Below are 25,816 nucleotides of genomic sequence, written 5' to 3'. Positions count from 1 at the left end.
CGTACTTCAAGGTTAGACACTTCAGGCGGTAGGCTTTCTATTGCGGTACAAAACAGAAAAGCGATGAAGGATGGTAGGCAGTCCCTTTAACCTTATGCGAGATGGAAGGTTGCACCGGGTAAATCAAAGATGTTTTTGCAAACATGATCAACTTACTAAGGGCGACTTCTCAGTGCAACGAATGTCGATAGGCGCCTTCGCGCAGGCGTCCTCCTTCCTACTGTTTCTGCAGTCACGCTTAATAGTTTTCTCTGTTTATGTAGCTTCGTACGACTGAGCCGATTGATGACGATAATACCTCGGTGCTCTTGGTGTGAAGGCCAGCTATGGCTAAAGAGCGTTATGACGGTGTTAGTTTGCCCATGATGTTTCGAATGGCAATGCGTGGACGTGGATACAAAGCCGAACATCACTTTAAAGGAAGCGTTATACTATGTGGAGCTTGTGGGTAACCACGTGACACATTGCGAAGGCATGTTAAAGTTAGTTTTAGGGTAAGTGCTATGGTCGAGCCCGATGAATGCAACAATTTCGTTAGAAATATGTCACAATATCGCGCTTCAGTTAGTTAGTGCTCTGCCCAGGTCGGAGTAGACGAGACGTCAAACAAACCCACGTGGTATGCACCTAAAGAACGTTCTACGGCTAACCGCCGATAGGTACGCGCCTAATCGGCTGCGCAAAAGGTGCATATGAAAAGGTATAAGAAAGGAGAAACACTCAGAGGTGAATGAGAAGCCGCTGACGCAATACATTATAAACGGAATGCACAAACACAGTAAGAAACTTCGCCAAAGGCGACATGGTAAGCAATACTGCAACAGAACCACTACTGCGAAAGAACCAACAGTTACGGACAACAGTAAAAGATTACCAGGCGCTCAAGTTTTCCGCATATCTTATTTTCTCCTTCTTTGACAGTCTTTACGTGATCTTCGTGTGAAGGATAGCGAAGTGACTCGTTACTCAGGTTAATACGCCTGCCTCAGATTTTAATTTCATCCTTTCGCTTGAAGCATCAAACGTTTTGGCACTGGCCATATTGGTGTTATAAGGTTGAGAGAATTGGGAAGGGAACCACCGTAGCGGTGTTTAGTTGAACGCACTCCTGTTCGTCGCTAATTGATAAAGTATATTAAAAATAAATAAAAATTACAATAAAAAATCATTATTAGGGTATATTTAACATTATACCTTTGAATCAGTGGTGTTCCATGTGCAGGTATTCTGGGCCCACGAACGCTGTACAAGACAATATGTACGACGTTTTTCCTTTACTTCGGCTGCCTGCTGCCGACCATAGCGTTTGGGGCACTCAACGACACCAACACACGCGGCAAAATTGGTAAGCGAACGCTGCTTCCGTTGCACGAAGAGCCTCGTGTGCGCGCAGCTGCATTTCTGTAGTGCCTTTAAACCACTTGGATGTCGGTTAGATAAATGCTTTATATTTGCTCTGTTGCTATCGGAAGCTCTTTCCTCGCGTTTGCGCACATAACTGTATGGGTAATTGTCCTCTCTAAACTGCCGGTATGCAAGAGAAATGCGGTTTGGGCGAGTCGGCATTAGTTCAGTCTGACATACAACATCGCACGGAGAACTGGGACGGACAGAAGAACGCCCACGGCAAGCGTTGATCCTCTGCCCAGTTATTTACTGGTGGAACCAGTAAAGTGAAACGCCAAAGTGAAAAAAAATGAAAAAAAGTGAAAACGCCAGTCTCGTCACGTGCAAGTGCACTGCTTTTTATATGCGTGATTTCATAAATAAACCCTTCATATGAGAGCCTGCATTTGTTGTGCTTTCACTTCATCCCAAGTCAAGATGTCAAAATCAGTTCTTTATGCACACAGCTTGCTTTATTGTAGCAATACTATTATTATTAAGATGAAAGACTTACATGCCTCACGCGGACGTGACCCTGAACGAAGAGGCGGCGTGAGTATGACCTTGAACGCGAGCTGCGCGATACTCCGTTTGTGCAGTGTTAAAGCGCAGATACGACGTGACCGCCCGAGCTGGGCCTCCACATTCGGCTTCAAGTCGACTAAGACGAATGCATAAGGGGCCCTGTAATTATTATTATTATTATTATTATTATTATTATTATTATTATTATTATTATTATTATTATTATTATTATTATTATTATTGTAGCGAAGCGTTGGAAGATCAGGTAGTTGACCGGGGATGTGCGTTCGACGACACGGTAGGGGCCGTCGTACTTGGGCAGCAGTTTGGAAGAGAGGCCAGGTGCAGTGGTAGGGACTGAGAGCCATACGAGTGCTCCAGGGCGGAACGTGGGCGCAGAAGTGGTGTTGTCACCGCGAATGCTCTTTTGCCGCTCTTGGTCATGCGTAGTAAACGTCTTGGCAAGCTCCCGACACTCCTCAGCAAGTCTGGCTGTGGCAGAAATAGGCGCACACTCAGACGGATCCGGCTTGTATGGAAGGATTGTGTCGATTGTGTGCGACGGGTGTCTGCCGTACAATAAGAAAAAGGGGGAGAAACCAGTAGTGCTCTGAGGGGCGGTATTATAGGCGTAGGTGACGAAAGGCAGAATGACATCCCAATTGGTGTGATCGGCGGCGACGTACATCGAGAGCATGTCGCCGAGCGTGCGGTTAAAGCGTTCGGTGAGGACATTCGTCTGCGGGTGGTAAGCAGTAGTTTTCCGGTGAACAACGTTGCACTCTTTCAGGATGGCTTCGACGACTTCCGACAAGAAGACACGACCTCGATCGCTGAGCAGCTCCTGGGGTGGACCGTGGCGCAGCATGAATCGGTGCAGCAGGAACGAAGCAACATTGCGCGCTGTAGCCGCTGGGAGGGCGGCAGTTTCGGCGTATCGCGTAAGGTGGTCAACAGCGACGATGGCCCAGCGGTTACCAGCCGACGTTAGAGGAAGTGGTCCATACAAGTCTATGCCAACGCGCCCGAACGGACGGTCAGGGCAAGGCAGAGGTTGCAGAACTGCCGGCGACAGGTGCGTTGATGTTTTGCGGCGCTGACAATCGATGCAGGAGCGAACGAACTTCTGCACGTAGCGGTACATCCCTCGCCAAAAGTACCGTTGGCGAATGCGGTGGTAGGTTTTCGATACCCCAGAGTGTGCGCACTGCGGATCAGAGTGGAACAATTCGCATATGTCAGAACGCAGACTGCGGGGTATTACGAGTAGCCACTGGCGGCCGTCGCCGTAATTGCGTCGGTGGAGGAGGTCGTCGCGAACGGCGAAATGGTGGGCTTGACGACGCAACGCGCGAGTGGATGGTGTTGCCGATGGATCAGTCAGCAAGTCTATCAATGAGGCGATCCAGTGATCCTTGCGCTGTTCAGTAGCGATGGTGTGAATGTCGATAGAAGAAACGGCATTGTGAGACACTGAGCTATGGGTATTGTCGTCAGGCAAAAGGGAGCGCGAGAGTGCGTCGGCGTCAGCATGCTGGCGTCCATTGCGGTACAGCACGCGGATATCGTAGTCCTGTAGGCGAAGTGCCCAGCGGGCGAGGCGACCTGAGGGATCCTTCAGTGACGACAACCAGCATAGTGCATGATGGTCGGTGATCACATCAAATGGGCGACCATACAAATAAGGTCGGAATTTCGTAAGGGCCAAGATGATCGCCAGGCATTCCTTTTCGGTGACGGTGTAATTGGCCTCGGCTTTAGTAAGCGTACGACTTGCATACGCCACGACATATTCAGGGAACCCTGGTTTGCGCTGCGCAAGGACAGCGCCAAGGCCAACACCGCTAGCGTCTGTGTGTACCTCTGTAGGAGCCGTAGGGTCGTAGTGGCGTAGTATGGGAGGCGACGTCAACAAACGGCGGAGCTTTTCGAAAGCGTCGTCGCACTCGGACGACCATGAATGGAGGGGCCCGTTACTTCCGAGGAGCTTCGTCAGAGGCGATATGATAGTCGCGAAATTTCGAATGAAGCGCCGAAAGTAGGAACACAGTCCTACGAAACTGCGCAGTTCTTTGACGGACGTAGGTTTCGGGAACTCGGTCACGGCGCGAAGTTTGCCTGGATCGGGGAGAATTCCGTCCTTGGACACGACGTAGCCGAGGATTGTCAGCTGCCGTGCTGCAAATCGGCACTTCTTTAGGTTCAGTTGCAGACCGGCGTCGCTCAAACGCGTCAAAACATGCCGTAGGCGTTGAAGATGGGTGGAAAAGTCCGGAGCAAAAACGACGACGTCGTCGAGGTAGCACAAGCACGTGTGCCATTTCAGGTTGCGCAGAACGGTATCCATCATGCGCTCAAAGGTGGCGGGCGCATTACACAGCCCAAACGGCATGACGTTGAATTCGTACAGGCCGTCGGGCGTGACAAAGGCAGTCTTCGGTCGAGCGTCATCAGCCATAGGTACTTGCCAGTACCCTGAGCGCAAATCGAGAGATGAAAAGAATTCGGCGCCTTGCAGGCTGTCAATCGCATCGTCTATTCGCGGCAGTGGATACACGTCCTTACGAGTGATCTTGTTGAGTCGTCTGTAGTCGACACAGAACCGCACAGACCCGTCCTTCTTCGCAACAAGAACGACAGGAGACGCTTAGGGGCTGTTGGATGGTCGAATAACATCGCGTCGAAGCATGTCGTCGACTTGCTCGGTGATTACACGGCGTTCTGTGGGAGATACGCGATATGGACGTTGCCGCAGTGGCAGGTGGGCGCCAGTATCGATGCCGTGCGTAACGGCCGACGTGCGGCCGAGAGGCGTTTGAGCGACATCGAAAGAAGAGCGAAATTCTTCCAACAGGTCCAGAAGCTGGGAACGCTGGACCCGCGTAAGGTTGTCAGCTATGGTGGAACCAAACACGTCAGCGGGTGATGAACCAGACATCGAAACGGCACTGAGCGTACTGGAACTGCGGCCGTGCGTGTCATCGGGTTCGTCCATAACTTGTGCGTCTACGAGGGGTTCCACGCTGCCGAGACATTCCCCTCGCACCAACGTAACACTGTACGGGGAGGGGTTGATTACAAAAATAGAGGTGCTTCCCTGAGTGATTTGAACGGTCGCGGAAGGCACCAGCAAGCCTTTCCTCGTGCAAATACGGTCATATGGCGAGAGGAGTGCAACGGTGTCGGATAGACTGGTGCAGTAGACGGACACCGCCGTTGACGAGTTTGCAGGCAATTTGATGTCGTCTTTGACGAGTACCTTTCTCGCAGCCGATGGACTGTCTTCCGGCGTCAAATTAGAGAATGGTGACAGCTCTATTTCGGCTGGTGCGCAATGAATGACGGCGTCGTGGCGGGAGAGAAAATCCCATCCGAGGATGACGTCGTGAGAGCAGGCAGGAATTATGATCAGTTCGACGGCGTACATAGCGTCCTTAATCATGAAGCGGGCTGTGCACACCGCTGTAGGGTGAATACGTTGGGCGCTGGCTGTACGGAGGGAGAGCCCGGAAAGTGGCGTCGTCACTTTGCGCAGTATTCGGCTAAGCTTTGCGTCCATAACGGATACAGCGGCTCCAGTGTCGATAAGGGCATATGCACGAACACCGTCTACAAACACGTCTATCACGTTCGATGGGCTTCGATGAGGGCTTTCGCAGTTCGATCGCGTCGCAGCCCTTGCCTCGTGGACTGCGACTAGTTTTCCTGGTCGCGTGGGACCAGACGTGGCCGCATCGGGGACAGTGAGCGGCGTCGTGGTGACGGTGAACGGCGGGTAGAGGGCGCTGGGCGAGACGGCGGTGACATAGGCTGCGGTGAATCGTAATACGGGCGGCTCGACTGGCTTGGCATGGTTGAGGCGACTGGAGGCGACTGCACGCGATTGCAATAGCGGGCGACGTGACCGGCGCAACCGCACGCAAAGCAGATGGGGCGGTTGTCGGAAGTGCGCCATCGGTTCGCCGAGGTGGGTCCCATCCATGGCCCAAGACGCGGTGGACGGGGCGGCGGCTGATAGGACTGCATGGTGGGCTGCAGTCGTAGCCTAGGAATGACGTCGGCGTACGCAGCTGGCACACTCGCCTGGAAGGCCTGTGGTCTGGCGACGACTTCGGCGTAAGGATGTGGGGCAGACACAGGGATCGCTGGGGGTGGCCTGGCTACAACTTGCGCGTAACTGAGTGGCGCAAGCGCCGGAGGTGGCTGGTGGTATTCCGGCATGACCTCCGCGATTTCCTGTTGAATAGCGCGGCGTAAGGGAGGCAACAGTGTGGTCGACGGCTGTTCAACATGCTTCGACTGAGGCAAGGTCAGTAGAGAAAGCTGGCGGGCAATTTCCTCGCGTACAAATGACTTGACCGCGGCGAGCAAGCCCGAGTGATCAGAAATGGCCGACAAGCCAGCGAGGTCGGCGTCGCGTGATGGAGGTCGACGGGTCAGCAACCGCTGCCGGCGCAGCTCCTCGTAGCTTTGACAGAGCGTGATCACCTCTGTCACGGTACGAGGGTTCTTGGCGAGCAGCATGGTGAAGGCATCGTCGTCGATGCCTTTCATAACGTGTCGGATCTTGTCAGACTCAGACATGGTTACGTCGGCCTTCTTGCACAAGTCGAGGACGTCTTCGATGTAGCTGGTAAACGACTCACCGGTCTGCTGAGCTCGTTCACGTAAACGCTGTTCGGCTTGCAGTTTACGTACGGCAGGTCGGCCAAACACGTTGATGATGGCAGTCTTGAAATCAGACCACGTGAGGAAATCGGTTGCGTGGTTGTTGTACCACAGGCTGGCCACACCCGCGAGGTAGAAAACCAGGTTGCTCAGCTTTCCTGCCTCGTCCCATTTGTTGGGTACGCTCACGCGCTCGTATATCGCGAGCCAGCCCTCCACGTCAGTGCCATCCGGGCCGGTGAATATAGGAGGGTCGCGGATGCGGGGGGAACCGGAGCATGGTGTCGGTACAGGGGGAAGCGTTTGCTGGGCGGCGTCTTGAGGCATGGTAGAGGGCACGGTACGGGATCGAAGCGCCAGGGGCATCGAACGGACCGAAGCTGGTTGGACGGCGCAGCACTCACCACCAAATTATAAAGGCGTTTATTGACGGCACTAGTCGACGAAGCACAACGGCGACAGTCAAGACAGAGCGCGGACTCTGAGCGCGAGGAGCGTGCTGTCAGAGAAGGGCCGAAGGGGACGACCCACTAGAGAGCGCCCGAGAGGGCGACCCATTACATAGACTTCCAACGCTTCGCTACATTATTATTATTATTATTATTATTATTATTATTATTATTATTATTATTATTATTATTATTATTATTATTATTATTATTACTGCTGATGTCGACAAAATGTTCATGGGAATCGATAGAGAACAAAATAATATAAAAGGAAAGCTGATACGTGGACCACAGACAGGTGCACAACGCCTGAATGAGCTCTCACTTTTTCCAGAATATGAAAAGAAAGGAACGTAAATGTCAGTGTCAGAACGTTCGTAACCAGATAGCAAGCACACTATGGCATGAGTGTTCGAGTGACATTTTGAAGAACGTGTGAATTAGCAATCAGTATTCCTTTAACGTGTGAATTGTGTAGTGGATAGCAGTTGACCGCCACGGTGGTCAAGTGGTTATCCGGTTCGACTGCTGACCCGAAGGTCGCCGCATAGAATCCCGGCCGCGGCGGCCGCATTTTCGATGGAGCTGAAAATGTCAGAGGCCCGTGTGCTTAAATTTAGGTGCACGTTAAACAACCGCGGGTGATTGAAATTTCCGGAGTCCTCTATACGGTGTCCCTCATAATAATATCACGGTTTCGGGACGTTAAACCTCAACAATTATTATTTTCGATGGCAGCTGGACTTTCTTATAGTCCTCAGCTGTCTTTGAATGGGTAGCATCGGTGAGTTCTTAAAGAAAATACTGCAGGAATGCTTCAGTAGGCTTCTAGCGAATACGTCACGTTGAATAGACCACGTAACGATTTTCCGACGGCGGTGTGCATTGCAGACGTTAAAAAGTGCATGGTCAGCCAGACCATTGGAGGACTGGGCTTTGCACTCTTCAGTGGCCAGCCACTCGTTATTCTGATGACGACAGCACCACTCAGCCTCTACATTAAAGGTAAGCAGTATGGCCACAACGTGAGTGCTCGATCCGATACACTAAATGAAACTATGCTTAGAGCAGTACTTTGGTTTGGGCTAGTTCGTTCATCATCGGATTTGCGAGCTGGTGGCAGCGCAGAGACACAAGGATAAAGAAAAAGAGTAGATCTTGTGCGATCGGAAACCGCACGTGGCTTAGTGCTTGAAAATTCCGTGCAACAACAACTATACATTTTTGAAAATGAATGAGCCGTTACATCAGCATGAGCAACGATATAAAACTCTAACAACCGTGACCTCTGCAGCCACACGCTATTCTGAAAGGTCTCTGATTTGTGTTTACGATAATACGTGAAGGTTACTCCGAATTTATGTGCTCAGTTGCTAAGTCGGTGCTTTCTTGTTGCAGTCATCTATGACATTAGTCAGGACTATGGTTTCGACTTCACTGCCATGTACGCTTGGGTCGGTCTCTGGAACAGCTTCTTTCTGTTCGTCTACGTCATCTGTGACGCAAGCAAGGTCATGAAATGGTGCACCAGGTGAGCAGCATCCGCCGCCTCCGTGCGTACACAGGTCGGACGCGCTGAGTCGTACAGCCTTCAAAGATGCCCTTCGTGAGGTGCCCTGCCTTATAAGTTCATAACTGCTAGTGACGAGAGCTGGGTGCGCCTGACGCCACAAGCTGCTACTGCGCTCCGCTGCGGCCCTTTTTTTTACTTCTCCGTAATATCGCGTTATCGGAAACCCTAAAAGCGGACATTCCGAAACGCCTCCGGCCAGGCGTAACGCTGGCTTGCACTGAAACATCTTGGCGTATCTGAAATGGTAGGCTTTTTCCTTTGCCGTAAAGGTACGTGCGTCATCTTATGTCCTTTATACACGCCATCGCGAAATCGCGCCGTGAAAACTTTGTTCCACTCTTTACGACGTTCTTCGCACGACGTTCTCAGAACCTCCGAAAAGCGGTAAAAACATAGGACGCTAAGTACAACACGCCTGCGCATAACGCCACCTATCGTCGTATGACTTTCTGCGTTTTGATGTCTCTGCAGCACTTCTTGGACAAAGTGTGTAAGGAAAAGTCATGACGCGGGGCAGTGGCATCCTCATAAAAATCCCTGTTTGCTTTTGGAGAGCGCCTTCACGAAGGGCAAAAGGACTTGGTCGTAAGCTGCTTATACGAGGACAACCGACAACGAAGACAATGAGAGCGTATTAGAAATAAGCATATCTCATCAATGTGTTGTGCTATGGCAGGCAAGCTACACAGCTTAGGCAATTTCAAGCTCTGGCTGCCTTCAAAACATGCCTTCTTCGTACGATAGCGTTTGTACGATACAAGGGAGCACATGACAATCAAACCTCATCATCAAATTATAAAGCTACTTTACAAATTTTTCGACGTAGCAAACCATATTTCGATTCCTGAAGATCAACAGGTCTGCTTCAGTAAGCGCTTAATCATGCTGGCTTGAGGAGAGTCGTTTTACATTTCATGAAACTATTCAGTTGCGGTGCCTCACCACTGTTGCTCCGAGTGCAATGCCAACTGGCGGCCGCTGCGCCGTTGCATATAATTCGGAACTGCGTCGACATCTCAGTGCGGCCATAGTCAGTGGATTCCTCATTTCCACAAAATTTACCTTGGCGCAGTGGAGAGTCCGGCATAGGAGGGCTCAGTTAACGTTGCTCGTTGTACCCCGCGAATGTTCAAGTTATGTGGCGTCTGCATCCGCGGAGGACAGCTACACGCGATTGAAATTCTACTCGAGAAGGCTCCAATGATCGTAGATGTAATCGAAGCATTCTTTGTGCAGATTTAATGAAGGTGAAGGCCTTAGATGCGTCGTCAAATGCGAAAAGAGACCGTCGGCGGCGTCGGCGTCAACACGAACAATCCAGAAGTCATGTGATCCGAAAACATATACGGACAACAATAGTTGTGACGTCATTCTGACACCACTATGATGTCACATGACGTTATCACACATCTTCGTTCAATAGGTCAAAAGGGGCGACCCATCGTAGAAGCAGTGAAAGACAACGGGGGGTACAGAAAGCTTCCATTGGGGAGGGGGACAAAACGATCGTCTGAGCAGAAGAAGATGGCTTTCGCCTTTGAGTCATCTTAGCCGAAGCCATAAATGATCGTGTGACCTTTTTTCTTTACATGGCGTGCTCAGTTCATTAGCGCCGTGGAACTACCTCATAAAGGAAATGCGTAAAGCCAGGAGTGTCCATGATCCGCAGGTCCACCGAGGAAATCTTCTCCCTCTTCATCACGATTGCCTTCTGCGTAGACGCCGGCCGAGACGTGTACAAGAACTTCCTGCAAAACTACCTCGCACCAGTCTGTGCCGACACCGTCTCGGCGGCCGGCAGTGTTTATCCCATCGCAGCCGTTAACAACGTTACCAGCGGCACTTACGATGCGGTGTTCGTGGAGACCTCAAGCTGCCAGCGGGACACGAGCCTTCTCTTCCTCATGTTAACCCTGGGCACTTGCATGCTGGGCGTGACGCTGTACAACTTCAACAAGACCCCTTACCTGCATACGTACTTGCGCAACCTGCTGTCCGACTACGCTCTGCCCGTGGCCGTGGTTGTGTTCAGCTTCGTCGGCTCCTTCGTGTTCAGGGACGTCAAGAGTGAGTACTACTGCGATCCTTTGTGCCCGATGGTCGCACGCATCCGAGACTACAATATCTAACTTCGTCGAGTCATGAGGAATCGTTGGGCAGAAAATGCCGCAGAAGCCAACGTTTCGACGGGTGGAGTTGTATTCGTCAAGGTAGCAACGTCATGCAGTTGTTGCCTTCACGAAGACAATTCCATTGAACTGTTGCCTCCGGCGCCATTCCCTGTGCAACCATTTCTGACCAGTTCAAGTTTCTCTTGAACGTCTTTCCAGCATGGATTTCTCACTATGTCAAGTTATACAGAACCTTGTGTGCTCGTAGTCAAAATTTCTGAGGTTTTATGCGCCAAAACCACGACATAAATATGAGGCACGCCGTGTAGCATAGAGCGAATTAATTTTTACTGCACGGGTCTCTGAGGCGTGCGCCTAAAGAACATTTACATTTCCCCCTATCGAAATGGCGGAAACCGTGGCCGGGCATTAAATCCGCGTCGCCTAGCTTAGCAGCGCGAAATCTTAGTGGCTAAGCAGCCAAGGCGGTCTATCTACCTGTAGTTGAAATACCGGACTCTACAGCATGCCCAGTGGTAAAAAAGGACCTCAAAGGAAAGGAGAGTTCAAGAGTGAGCTTGTTGATACGTGACCACGTGGTTTTTTTAGAACTGCGCTAGAAACCGGAGAAAGTGAGGCATGGACAAAAATAATGTGAGCAGATGATGCATGACTGACGTGCAAAGCAACCCAAGAAACTCGACACAAATGTGCACAAGGACGCGTACATTTTGCCTTTGTGTTACAAGCGAGGCGTTATTTTTTTAAGCAATTTCGGGGGAGTGTACTTAAAAGACCTCCTCGCTATTGTGGCGTATTTTGTTTTATTCTCAACGTCCCACGAATTGCATCGTAAAAGTACACTAATGTAGGTTGTTAAAGAAGCGGGAGTTCTTCAGGTAGTGCCTGTTATCGGCATCGAGTAATGCTTTGTCAGGTGGGCTCTAGTCGCACTGGCTAATAGCTTGGTCTATGGCATCTTCGAGTTGACAAGTGCCCTCGTTTCAACCAGCAAATAGAAGCGCTGTTATCCATGCAGACCAGCTGCAGAAGCGCCGATGACAGAAAGAAAGAAAAAAAATGTATCAATGAAAAACTTAGTAAGCCTTTTCGGTGCATGCGCCGGATGGTAGTGGTCCCCTCTTCACGGGAATCCATATGATTTTCTCACCACCTGGCCCCGGTAACGAGCCGCATAGGAAAATCTCCCATCGCTCTCTAAAGGGTGCAATAGGGTGGGGAGCATATTGCTACATGTAAGCTGCCGGAATGCATACTGTCGACGCGCGTGTGCGCCCGACGAAGCTCGCTCGCTGCGAGCTCGGAGCCGGACTGGTCTACGCTGCAACCGCTCTTGCAAATATATCTTGTGAATAGCCTACAGTGCAAGCGACTCGTTACTCACGTAACAATATTAAGGGTGGTGTTAGTGAGGAGCGGTGGTGGGCGCTTCTGGTTGGAAGTACATTCCCCTATCATGTGCTGTAGTGTTCCTGTTTCTTGACACACGGATCATTCTTGCCCGTACTGGCTCGCGTGTATTCTGTGAGAAGATAAAGAAAGATTAAGCACAGCGGGTGTTAACGTTTTAACAGCGGGTGTCCAACTTTAGCCAACAGCCACCTTAAGCCTGCAACCACATTTTAGCCAACTTAGCCGTCATTGAGACTACATTAGCCAACACTATATGACGCGTCCCCTCACTTAGACAATAACCAATGATGGTCAGTGCTCATAGGCGGGCGTCGGGTTTTCCATTACGGGGAAGGCAAGTGGTCGAGTCCGAAAAAAAACCAAGCTTCGCAACGGATGAAAAAACGCCAAAGAAACGCTGACTCACTTTTAACGATGGCCCTGCTTTCGCCGGCTTTCCGGGTGTATATTTGGGAAGTAAGCAGTTCTTGGAATGCAACATAATGGGTCCAAGGCCGCCACTATGGTAAAAAATCTGGATAAAAGTGACTACACTAGTCTCACTGAGTAACGGTTAGGGGCAGACTCGGCGCTCTTCTTAGGTGACTGCAGAGCGGGGACTCAGCAAAAAGATCCCCAATTTGTACGTAAAAATTTCTCCAATATTTCTCACTCCCGAACCCAGCCGAACAGTTCCGCATCTCCGAGGGCTACAGCTTCGAACGGGCGCAGTTCGAGTCCCTTCCAGTGTCCGGGATCTTCGGGGCCATGGGCCTGGGCTTCGCGCTGTCGCTCCTGTTCTTCATGGACCAGAACATCTCCGCCGCCATGGTGAACAACCCGAGCAACAAGCTGCGCAAGGGCAGCGCCTACCACCTGGACCTGCTGGTCGTCGGTTTGCTCAACGCTGGCCTCTCGGTCTTCGGGCTACCCTGGATGCACGGCGTGCTGCCGCATTCGCCATTGCACGCGCGCTGCCTGGCCGACCTGGAGGAGCGCGTCGACCAGGGTCACGTGCACGAGGTCGTCGTGCGGTCTCGGGAGACTCGGCTCACCGGCATCCTGTCGAGCCTGTTCATTGGGCTGTCGCTGCTCATGCTCCCGTACCCGCTGTCCTACATTCCCACCGCTGTCCTGGACGGGTTGTTCCTGTACATGGCTGTGACGTCGCTTATAGGTTTGTACCAATTCATTGGTTAGGGTATAACAGTTTTCAGCATAAGACAACCTATTTCTACATAAGCTGGGAAATTGAGAGAAATTTCATACAAGTATCCTCAATGACATTGCGGCGTTACTGAGAGGAGTGGGGTCACTGTAGTCCAAGCTAGCACTCTTGAATGATGAATTATCCGGGTTGCTGGCCATGAAAGCGAGGAACTCAATGATGTCTTTAGCAATATAATAATAATAATAATATCTGGGGTTTAACGTCCCAAAACCAGGATATGATTATGAGAGACGCCGTAGTGGAGGGCTCCGGAAATTTCGACCGCCTGGGTTTGTTTAACGTGCACCTAAATCTAAGTACACGGGCCTCAAACATTTTCGCCTCGATCGAAAATGCAGCCGCCGTGGCCGGGATTCGATCCCGCGACCTTCGGGTAAGCAGTCGAGTGCCATAACCAGTAGACCACCGTGGCGGGGCGATGTCTCAGGAAAGTAAGAGTGGAAGTATAGTTCGCGTCAAAAGTTTAGAGACCACAATGTGGGAGAAAGCTTTGAATCTCCCTGAAGTTTGTGACTATATTCGGTCGCACTGCACGGTATACGTTGTTAGCGCGTTTTAGACAAGGATCCAAGGCTGCCTGCCGAAGCAACGGAAATGTTCAGCTTTTTTGTGTGTGTCTCGTGGTATTATCTTTTGACGTTGGCTGTACATGCTGGTCTCGCAGAAGGGCACTTGATCTTTGACGGTCGACGCGGATTAAAAGGTAACAAGGTGGAGAGGACAATGTGAGCTGCAGCTCAGGGTTCGTAAAGAAGATTTTATAAAAAAAAGGCACAAGCAATACGTCTGCTTTCTTCTTTCAGAAGGTTCTTGAATGTTTTTGTTGTTGTTAGGCTGACATTTTTTCCTTTCAAAAATCTTTCTTAGATTTTTTTTTCTTTTGGAATTTCTAATATAGACTCATCCGTGGTAGTACCTCGGGCAATGTGGCGTAGCGCTGAAGTGCCGGAGATAATGTCATACAGGGTTATATTGCTCGCCAAATCGGTCGAATATCCAAGGAAATAGAAAAAAAGCCTGTCCATGTAAGATTGACAGTATTCAACCCTTCCTAAATATAGCATTGTTTGTCGCCAACTTAAATAGCTTTACGAAGGCGATATGAGCTTTCGTGTCTAAAGGATCTAGGTACGTACGTCCAATCACAGTTAGCTCATGCATTGTGGCTCGGATTAAATAAATTCCAATGTCATATATAAGAAATGACTATTTTCAAGATTCTAGGTTAGTTTGACAATTCAAATTCCTACAAAACCACGAATATGATCATTGACTAATATATTCGGAGGACTGTTGGCGTATTGCCAATACGATGCGGTGAAGGTCAGGATTATAGTCATATTCGGGATTGTAAGCAAGAATAGAAGTTTTTAAACGGACTGGAAAATCATAGAAAACGTGACCTTGTGGTGTGGAGGCCGTCCTATTTAATGATGTGCACTAAAATATCAGCTTGTAAAAGCTTTACTACATTCCATACTGATAAACCTTTGTGAACAGTTCTGCACGCGTGGACATCACTTACAGCATTTTGGCAAAGCCGCTACCATTCCATGACACATTTGTAAACACTCAGTCATAATGTTTTGCTAGCATCTCGAGACGAGCGGCCCGAATCCTACTCAATAGCCAAGTCCATCGAGCGGTAGAATGTCAGACCAGGCTCATCTGGTTTCCGGCTCACATGGGAGAGGTATCAGAGACTCAACGCAACCTAAACGAGACGGCACACGCCAAGGCGCGCGAGTTCACAAACCGCACCGGCGACCGTCGTCTATGGGGCAACACCAAACACCGCTTGACCAGCTATAATGAAATTACCAAGGCCTTCTACCTGGCCCGCCGAACCTTTCCTCCGCCCAGCGACAAGCTGAACAGGACGAAAGCGGCGGCCCTCAGACAACTGCAGACGCACACGTACCCCAACCCCGCACAGTGTAACAGACTGTACCCATATACATACCCGACAAATATATGCAAGGTCTGCCACACTGAGGTCGCCACATTAAATCACATGCTCTGGGACTGTGACAAAAACCCGCTAGGTGCTAACTCCGGAACCCTTCCGCCGCGGTGGGCCGCTGCCTTGCGCAGCCCCAGCCTCGGCGACCAACTTTGGGCTGTCCAGCAGGCCCGCGAGGCGGCGGTGAGGCAAGGCCTCGACGTCCCCACGTGGGAGACCTAAAGCCCAGTCGGCGAAAGCTCTGCCGGACCATCAATAAAGTTGTTACCAACCAAATTCTTACGAGCCTCTTCAGTACGCCCTCTTCAGTACGACCTAACCTAACCTAACCTAACACACTAGTTTATTGCGTCTCATGTTATTTTCTCTGTCCGTCGCGTTGGTACAGTTGTTAAGGTGCTCGGCTGCCGACCTTAATGTCGTGGGTTCGATCCGGGCTGCGGCGGTCACATTTACATGGAGGCTAAATGCTACTGGCCCGTGTATTGTTGGATGTCAGTGGACGTTAAAGAACGCCAGATGGTCGATTTTCGGAGCACTTCACCACAGCGTGCTTCAAAATCATATCGTAGTTTCGGCACGTATCACCCCAGGAAATTATTACGTCATTTTTCTCTCACACCAAAGAAAAAAAATACATGTGCTGAAAATAAATATTTATATATGTCTCATATATAACTCAGTATGGCCAGACATGCTCTACATGGCCAGATACGGAGTGCGATGTTTTAATGCGATAGCGTTAAAGAGCTCATTTCGCCGAAATTCCGGTGTTGGTGTCGGCATCGTTGGCTGTGAACGGAAGATCATCTTGTCCGTGACCGAAAAATCGAAAGATGCAAATAAAATGTTCGGCTCGAGTGAGAGAGAAATGAACTTTATTTTGACCAGGCTCTTTGTACTTCAGCCCTAAGGTGGGTGGCCTCCTCAGTCCAGGTAGCCATGGCTCGCTGCCGCCGCCTTAGCCCTATTCCCCAATCGTAGCTGGTTGGCAGGGTCTTGCGTCACCAGCAGAGCCTCCCACTGTTCTTCTAATTCCTGCTCTGCATTCGCTCCTTCCTCCTCGTTTTCGCTTGGGGGGGACGGTGGTGGTACGTCCGGATTGTTCGTGCACTCCAGCACCATGTGGCGCAGGGTGTTGCGCGTGTCCGGTGGGCAAAACTTGCAATCCCGCCTGTAGGTCCCTGGATACATTGCGTGCATCAATGTTCCGTGCGGGTAAGTTCTGGCCTGGAGTCTTCTCCAGGTCACCGCTTGCTGCCTACTCAGACTCTCGTGTGCCGGCGGGTACCGCATCTTCTGCTTCCGGTAATGCGCCAAAATGTCTGAATACTTCTTCGGCATGCGTTCATCCTCGTTGTGACAGCCGTCGGTACGTGTTCTCTGCGTGTCGGAGATGGCTCGGCGTGCATGATCTCGAGCCGCAGCGTGCGCCGCCTGGTTCCCCGCAAGAGACTCGTGTCCCGGTGTCCAGAGGATGGTGGTTTCTTCCACGTTCGTGCACTTCAATACATGGAGTGCTGCCTTTCCGATCCTTCTGTTCATGTACCTTCTGCACGCTTCTTGCGAATCCGTGATCACGGTAACCCTTGTCTTCTTGCATGTAGCGATGCCTAGGGCTATGCCCAACTCTTCCGCTGTACTTGCGTCCTTGGCACGTATGGATGTTGCTGTCAGTTCATTACCGTTTTCGTCGAGCACGCTGATTGCAAAACGGTCATTCGTAATGTAAGCCGCTGCGTCCGTGTACCTCACGTCTTCTTCATTGGTGTTGGTGCGTTTTAGTGTTTCCTTTAGCAGTTGTATCCTAGCGTGTCTTCTTCCCTTGTCGTACTCAGGATGCATGTTTCTTGGTATATTGCTTACGTGTAGGTTGTTTCTGATCTCGTGCGGGATACGATGAGGAACGTGCATGCCATCTTCGACTTGATAACCCAGATCTTGAAGTAGGGCTCTACCAGTATTCGTCAGCTGCAGACTTTCCAGCTGGTTGACATTGTGCGCTTCCACGAGCTCTTCCCATGCGTTGTGCACTCCCATCTTAAGCAACTTTTTCGTGGATGTGGATGGCGACAGGCCCATTGCAATCTTGTGGGCTTTTCTGATTAGAGTGTTTATTTTAGTCCGTTGACTGTTCTTCATGTCTACGTATGGAGTCCCGTAAGTGATAATGCTTGTGATTAGCGCTTGTATAATTTTCATGCAATCTTCTTCTTTGAGTCCGTGACTTTTGCTAGTCACTCTTTTGATCAGATGACTTACTTGTTGCACGGTTTTCTGAATCCTTTCTAACTCTGCTCCACCGGCCCTGTCCTTTTGAATCAGGAGTCCCAGGATACGAAGCGTTGAAACCTGAGGAATTATGACGCCTGCTACCTTCAGTTCCGGGTTTCGTGTCTGCTGCGGTTGTCGGCCTCTTGTGCGCTTTCTTAGCACTAGGAGCTCAGACTTTTCTGGTGCGCACGTCAGTCCACATGCTTCCAGGTATCTTTCTGTTCTGTCAACCGCTTCTTGCAGAGCATCTTGCTGTTGGCCTGTGGATCCTCCCGTAGTCCAGATGGTGAGATCGTCAGCATGTATTGCATGGCCAATCCCTTTTATTTCTTTGAGTTCCTTTGGTAAAGCGCTCATCGCCAGATTGAATAGCATTGGAGAGATAATGGAGCCTTGTGGCGTACCCCTCGGCACATGGTGCACAACCGTCTGATCGAATATCTCGAGGACAGCGGACATGTCCCTAAAACCATGTTCGGATTTAGAGCTCACCTGTCCACGCAAGACGTCTTACTACAGATCAAGGAAAAAGTCATGGACAAATTGGACACGCACACCCAGAGAGCCATCCTCGCACTGGACGTGAAAGGGGCTTTTGACAACGTGTCGCACGAAGCCATACTGCAACACCTGAACGTCTATAACTGCGGAGAAAAGGTGTATAACTACTTAAGAGCTTTTCTGAAAGGGAGGACAGCCACAGTGGGAATAGGCGACTTGCGCTCGGTTCGAGTGAGAATCGAACCTATACCGTCAGCGTGGGAAGCAGATGGTCAACCACGGAGCCACGATATTGCTTGATACTGCTTCGAAAAAACACAATGTCATGTAATGGAAGGAGTCTCCACAGAGCATGTAATATTGCGTGGCAGAAGCGTAGAATCGCGCCAGGCGTCAAAACATGTGAATTGCGCAACGAGTGGTCGTGTTAAGTCGCACCCATTACAAAGCACTCAGACTTACTTAATCATGATCAGCAGCGAAGCGAGCAGCTGCGTAGGTTCGCCTGCTGTACATAGTGCAAGTACATAGTGGGCACTCAACAACTGTACTTGCAGTAGGCATTCTAGGATAGTTTTGAAACGGCCAATGTTACGCGTACAATCGTTCATTTCCTTACGGCATGGTTCAGGCAATTGTCAAGGCGATGCGCACGGGGCGGGCATGGTCACGCTATCGCGTTATAGTGTAGAAGGCGAAGCTCAAGCGTCCTCCAAGTTGTTACAAAGCGTGATAGAGGTTTAACATCTAGAATGTCTAAGCTTCACGTTACTGCTGAACTCTTCTACAAGGTGAGTTCGCATTTTTTTTCAGGTAACCAAATGTTCGAGCGCGTCACACTATTTTTCACGGAGCAGGCGGCATACCCTCCAAACCATTACATCCGGCGCTGCCCACAACGAAAGATACACTGCTTCACCATCTGTCAGGCTGTGCAACTTGGGGTGCTGTGCTTCTTTGGATTCGCGCCCTGGCCCTACGTCCAAATGGTCTTCCCTGTCATCATACTGTTACTCTTGCCGCTCAGGTTAGTGCTGGACGCTCACTAACCTGCTAACCCAGCACGATTTTTACACGTTGGACATTGCGGTCACGTGTGGAATATATTCCATCGTTGCATGAAACCAGTCTGTACTTTATCTGGTGGGAAATTCGCTCACATTAGCAACAGCCTAAACAAAATGCCGACTCTTATCAAAGATCAGAAGCGTTTATCGTCGGCCAGGTAGGCGAGTCATGTATACACTAAAAAAAAGGTGTCATTTGACTCTTACTTCATACATGTGAGAGTCACATGTGTGGCACTCCATTTAGAGGGGCACATTGACTCTCTTTAGGAGAGCCATGAATTGACTCTCTTTTGAAAAGTCGTGCGTCCAATGACTCTCCTAAAGAGAGTCAACGTGCCTCTCTAAAGGGAGTGCTACACAAGTGACTCTCACATGTATAAAAAGAGTAAAATCATTTATAGTGTGTAGTATTGTTGAACCGACACGATGACGGTAAGAAACTGTGTGTTGTGTGACGTCGTTTCGTATTGATGATTTCATACTGGCACAGCATGTTGTTAAAGTGATTGACGTTTCGGCCTTGATCACTGAAGTGGCTCATGCTTTAAGCTCGCTCCGGTGATCATTTAACCTAGTGCTTCACGAACATTTGTTGCTTTTGGGCACGTTACCCACCGGGTGTTTTAACCCGTTGTATCCTAGCGTCCACCCACGTATGTGGACAAAACATATCAGTGAAGTGGGATCAGGCGAACCAACGCACTGCCTATAAATTGTTTTTAAATGTTGGCATTACTTCAGCATTTCATAAAAAAACATCTATATGTGTCCACTTCTGTGAACAAACAGCCGTAAGTGCGCACAGAGCAATGGCACTCTTCTCAAGTCGCCTATAGAGGTGTATGCCTGCATTTTTTTATAAGTTCACTCTAATTTCGTAAGAGTTTTTAGAGTTATTTGGGTTTACTTGAGAAAGTTAAGGGTTTATCTTGTTTTTGTGTGAGTTTTGTTGCACTATGAGCAACCAGTGTTTTGTAAGTTGAGTTGTCGCTGCGGCGCCCACGTTTGTGGACGCCAGGCATGCGGAGTTCGTGTAAGAAGCTGATAGAGCGCCGCATGGTAGTAAGGCCCGCTTCTTTGCCGTGCGGCCATACACAAAACACTACCTGTAATATAGCTAAATACGCCTTTTAGAAGTTACGTTTAGGATTTACTTGCTTTATTCGGGACGTGGATTAAGCGACGAAGACCTACGTGCCATAACTTTCGAGCCGACTAGCGGAAGCGAACGTTCCGATTTGGCGAGCACCGATAATTAGCGCATTTAAGCAGAACCATCAGCAAACAGTGACCTCTTGAACAATGCTACTGCAGATGATGAAAGCATTCAGTTTCAACGTAAGCATGAAAGTATTGGTAATGACGATCAACGAAGATAAAGAAGATGACTAACACGTTGAAGTAGAGCAGTGGGCAAGCGAATGGGTCTTAAATGGTGATAATGATGGTGATGACGAAAGCGTCGAACATGAGGATTAACGCACTGATGATGGCGGTAACGAACGATACTGTTGAAAGTGTTGAATCAGAGCCGTTAGCAAGCGGCCACGTGAACGTTTGTGATGATGATGATAGTAATGATCACGTTGAACTGATGATGAGGGCGTTAATTATTGGTAAGTAGTGACGGTGACAATGATTAATGCGGCGAAGCAGTGCTGTCGGCAAGTAAAGTTCCCGTCTACGATGAAGAAAGATGATGGACCTAGTGTAACTTGCGCTCCCAGCGTCCACTTATGTGGACGCTAGTTTTCGTCTAGAACTAAAGGTAAGTTTTCCAGGTCTTCGGTTTATTCGCACTTCCGTATGTATAGTTATTGCATACACGGAAAAACTATTTGCGGGCGCAACTAGATCGGTTGTGGGATACAAAGGGTTAAGCATGTTATTCCATCTCGTGAAGCCAAGCGCCAGATAACCGTCGCTTTAATCCAGCATTGATTGGGGGCGATCTCGTGAAGGCAGGCACAGTTCTGCGCTTAATTTCAGCCCTTGCGCTTTCTATCGCAGGGATGTTAGGTATTAGCAGAGTGTCACTTAGAGCCGAGGTGTAGACTAAAGGCGTTGTAATATGAATATATTCAATATTGTGGTAGGCACAGCTGCAAGAAAAATATGTGCTCCTTAATGAGTCAACTTTTCTTTGCACTTCCTACGCAGGCATAAAGTCATCACCCTCTTCATCGATCGAAGATATCTGGCAGCGCTGGATGGCAAGCACCAATAGGACCATACCCAACGCATTCTTCCGCTGTCATGGCAGCGTGTCGGTATCAAGCTATCTGTAATCAGAAAGGCCTCGAACACTCAAGTGTGGTGCCCCTAGCGATGGCCTCTTCGTGAAGATTCTCGAGCCTCTAGACAGTGCTGCAGCTTCAAAGACCAGCGTTGGGCTGAACGATGACCGGACGTAAACCGACGCACGGCGGTTTCATGACGTGCGCGCAGAGCCAAAAAACTGTTCACGAGCTTCGATTAAAGCGTGAGCGAGTGCATATAAAGGACTGCTCCTGCAGATAATATGCAATGGCCGGATCGTACGGACCGGAAGGTGCTGTATCGACGGCCCGCCTGAATGCCAGTCGTTGGTTCTGTCACGAAAGTGACAGCCAGGCATTCTTCGGCAGCTTCCCCGCTCCATTTGTCTGCACTTAATTTACACTCGGTTTCGGGGTCGTTGTACTTGGACCCTTTCCCATTCACTCGCTCCCTCAAAGATGAAATGCATTTTCCCCGCATTCGGTGGACCCGTTTTGACTGTTCAATAAACACCAGTCTACATTCCGCATTCGAGTGGACAAGGCGCATATTTTTCCTCTCTGCTGAACCGAACTCAGGTTAACAAATGCGCAAAGAATCTGCAAATATTTTGATTCTCTCTTTCGTTTTAATTTTCGCTGCATTGCTGAATGTTTCTTTTTTTTAGCTTATGTTAGCTGTGTGCAGCTTTAAGCATCAGCACAACTACGCTGTTCTGGTCAAGGAGCTACAACGGCGAAAAACCGTGTCACAGCGACTCATTTTTCGTGTTATTGACATGACATAAGGAGGCCTTGGCGTAAAAATAAGGCGCCGGCTACTCCTTCACTCTTAGAGGGGTCGAACACAGAACACACGGTTTCAGAAAATTACGTCTAATACAGCTTTCTCCCAGTAACACCAGAACATAACAAATACGCGCCAAATACAATATACAACTGGGCTAACATCCATCATTTTCTACCATACGACTGCATAATCCCCAAGAAAAAAACGTCACTGTTGGCCCTTGCAGACTGCCGCCGCATCGCCACTCTGAGCCTGTTTCATAAGCTTTGTAACAGTATGCGCGACAGCCTAGACATCAACGCCCCTCCAGCCAGCCTATCTCATCGCACCAGGAGTAACTTGCACGTCGCCAGGCCACGCTGCCGCACTGCTACCCTCTCCCCGTCCTCCTTTCCACGTGAAGCGTCCGAACGGAAACACCTTGCACACGGCACCACTGCCGCCATTATTCGCGCGACCTTGCTTCTGTATAATGTACCACATTACTTGTCGCGCATGCAGACGCTGTTATCCCACCATGTGTTTGTTCACTCCCTCTCCAACTTACTATTGAGGAGGAAGTCGTGCTTAGGAGGATTCGGTCAGGGGTGGCCCTTACAACGGTTGTCATCTCAACATGGAACTGTCCGCACTTAACACTGGATGCTACGTGTCCGTACTGCTCTGTTCCAGTGGAGCATACCAGCTACTACGGGCATGTCAAGAGTTACAATCAAAACGCTCTCGCCAACTACCGGATGCCGGCCTTCGCTACAGTGAAGCGACCTCAGGACACATAACAGATTCTACAAGACACATACTGGTTCGCTTTATACGCAACACTGGCCTTACAGAACACATTTGATACAGATACACAGAAATCAATATGTCTTAAGGGCACAGCGTAGGCGTTATACCTCCTATCTTAAGGCTTCTCTGAGACCCATTTTCTCGGAAACTGCTATATATTCAGATTAAATTCAGGTGCTATAAAGTATTAAGGTTTGTTTCATTATATTCATCAGCGTCTGTGCTTGCAATGGAGCTAGAGTCACAACTGTATTTCAGGTGCTGACATTCTTGCAATTTATTTACCAAAACAATTAATATTTGCCATATTTAAAAATAAAATTGCCGAAAGTGACACCTATTTTGCATAGTTGCACCATTCTAGCTTAGCTTTGTATTGGTGTTTAGCTTTTTCTAGTAAAAAATCAGCCTTCTGTCTTTTCGAGGTTGTTCTGATAATACGGCAAACGCAACAAAAGATTTGATTTCGATATTTTGGAAGTCAGATAAAACACAAGTTTATTTCAAATTCTTTCAAGAAGAAAATGCACTGAATGATTTAATTAATAGCCACTAGCCATATAGCCATCACACCAATCAGCTTTTTCTCACCCAACCATATCACAACGTTACGTTTGGTGATATGCCAAACGACCTTGAGAACGTTCACTCGGACAATACAGGCATTGTGGAACCTTAGAACAGTTTCAATGTTGGCAGTTCTGAGGGTTTCTATTCCAAGGAACACATTCCATGGCGTTCTCTACATGTGCCATGGTTCCTCCGCACTGTATGAAGACACACACTCGTAATCGCGCTTTGTGGAAGCGCCACATCAATCAAAGGGTAGCCATTTTTACTACAGGTAATACTCTGTACTTGCGGCGACGCGGAATCGGGAGAAAACTTACTTGCTGAAGTGTTCGCACGGGTGCCTCCGGTCTCGTTTCTGTTAGTAGCCGAAGCATGTCCATTTCTAATTATACTGCGCGTTTTAAAGAGTTTCTGGGTCTTTGTTAACACGAGAACATCTTTTGCCGACGCAACATAATCAAGAAATGTGCAACGAAACTCAAAATAAGTGCGCAGAATGACGTCTCCATGGGTGTCTCACGCTCACAAGGGCAAGTGGACTCGGTAAATGCCACGCGTGTACAATATAAAAAAAAGACTGCACCGTGTGCCTTTATGTAGCCAGACTACTTTTTTAAAAACCTGCTAAGCTCAGAGAAACTAGCAGTTTCGGTTTCTTAAAAAAAATTGACTTAAGGCACAAAGCTCTGGTTATGCACGGCCTGAGAAAAGGGGGCGTGGCTGTCCGTCAGTTGGCCTCGAAAACCTGGTCCTCGTGGCTCAATCGAAATGGGGGAAAAATGTGTGGTGCATTGGACGTTGTGAAGGAAGGTCTTATCGTTCCAAACAAAAAAAAAAAACAAATTTCGATTTTTTGAAAACTTTTACCCTACCCTGTGTTCTTAAGGGCAAGTACATGTCGCGACGAGGAAAAACTAACGTGTGCGTACAACTATGAACGTTTTGCATATCCGCCCCTAACGCACCACCTCCTAAAGGAGGGGGGGGGTCTTAAAGAAATGCCGTTAACCCGAGAACTGGAGTTGTACAAAACATTACAATCACACGCTTTAACAATAACTGTTCTACCCCATCCAGGATTTATGTTGCGTCTTCACTGCATTACCCTTCGTGGGTTCTGGCACCAAGTTGACTTCAACACCCACGCAGTGTCAATTGCACTAGCTTTCTCGTGTTTCACGAGGATTTCGGTGGCATCGGTGAATATATTTATTTATTTATTTAAAAGTGCCTTTCAGGCCCCTGGAGACATTGCGTAAGGGGGGTAATCCAAAAAAGAAATGTTACGTTTGAACAGTGTACAAAATGAGCGCGTATAAATACTCAAGAAATACATAAGAACAGAAAAAAATATTACAGAAACATGTGCGGGAACGTAGTGAGCATTGCGTTATACAATAAAGAGATACAAGGAAAAAATACTTTCAATCACGACAGCGCATATACACAACAAAATGTGGCACATGAAAATACGAGCAATATAAAAAACGAACACGACATAACACTGCTACTAAAATAACATTTAATGTAAAATTGCTCACAAATAACAATAAGGCTATGAAAAGGACAATGTAATAGGTATGGTATAAAGCATTATTTTAACAAATTTGTGGTAAGTAGATGCTTGAAGTTATCTTGGTTACTTACGGAAGTTATGTTGTTAGGAAGGTCATACCACAGGCGAATGGCGCTTGGAAGAGCGGAATAGTTAAATGAATTAGTCTTCCAGTAAATGCGCATATATTATATATATATATATATATATATATATATATATATATATATATATATATATATATATATATATATATATATATATGTATATATATATAACGTAGATTATGAAGAGTCTGTCATCGGTTGCCGTAAAATAAATAGAAAAAAGAAAAAGGTATACGCTTCTAAAAACTGTTTATTGGTCGACGTTTCGATCGGAGACCGATCTTCATCAAGAAGTTGGCTTCCACACCCACGCAGTGTCAAGTGCACTAGCTTATTGGTGGTGCATTGGATGTTGTGAAGGAAGGTCTTATCATTCCAAACAAGAAAGAAGAGCAAATTTCGATTTTTTTGAAAATTTTACCCTACCATGTGTTCTTAAGGGGAAGTATATATCGCGACAAAGAAAAACTAACGTGTGCATACTACTACTGAACTACTACTACTACTGAACTACTACTACTACTGAATACTACTACTACAGAAGATCAGTCTCTGATCGAAAAGTCGACCAATAAGCAGT

The 25,816-nt window shown here is 48.6% G+C and overlaps 1 protein-coding gene across 1 annotated transcript in view; it reads left to right on the top strand.

Moving 5' to 3' along the window:
- LOC119405584 (solute carrier family 4 member 11) overlaps positions 1-21,592 on the top strand; it is a 53,296-nt gene extending 31,704 nt beyond the window's left edge. The window contains exons 8-14 of the mRNA XM_037672420.2: positions 1,223-1,345; positions 7,920-8,033; positions 8,427-8,559; positions 10,271-10,668; positions 12,811-13,302; positions 18,908-19,121; positions 21,325-21,592. Of these exons, the coding sequence (XP_037528348.1) occupies positions 1,223-1,345; positions 7,920-8,033; positions 8,427-8,559; positions 10,271-10,668; positions 12,811-13,302; positions 18,908-19,121; positions 21,325-21,391 (1,541 nt within the window). The 3' untranslated portion in view covers positions 21,392-21,592. The remainder of the gene's footprint in view (positions 1-1,222; positions 1,346-7,919; positions 8,034-8,426; positions 8,560-10,270; positions 10,669-12,810; positions 13,303-18,907; positions 19,122-21,324) is intronic.
- Positions 21,593-25,816: the final 4,224 nt, after the last annotated feature.

This window comes from Rhipicephalus sanguineus, chromosome 9 (genome assembly GCF_013339695.2).
Source record: "Rhipicephalus sanguineus isolate Rsan-2018 chromosome 9, BIME_Rsan_1.4, whole genome shotgun sequence".
Classification (NCBI taxonomy): domain Eukaryota; kingdom Metazoa; phylum Arthropoda; class Arachnida; order Ixodida; family Ixodidae; genus Rhipicephalus; species Rhipicephalus sanguineus.
This window is presented reverse-complemented; position numbering and strand designations above follow the sequence as displayed.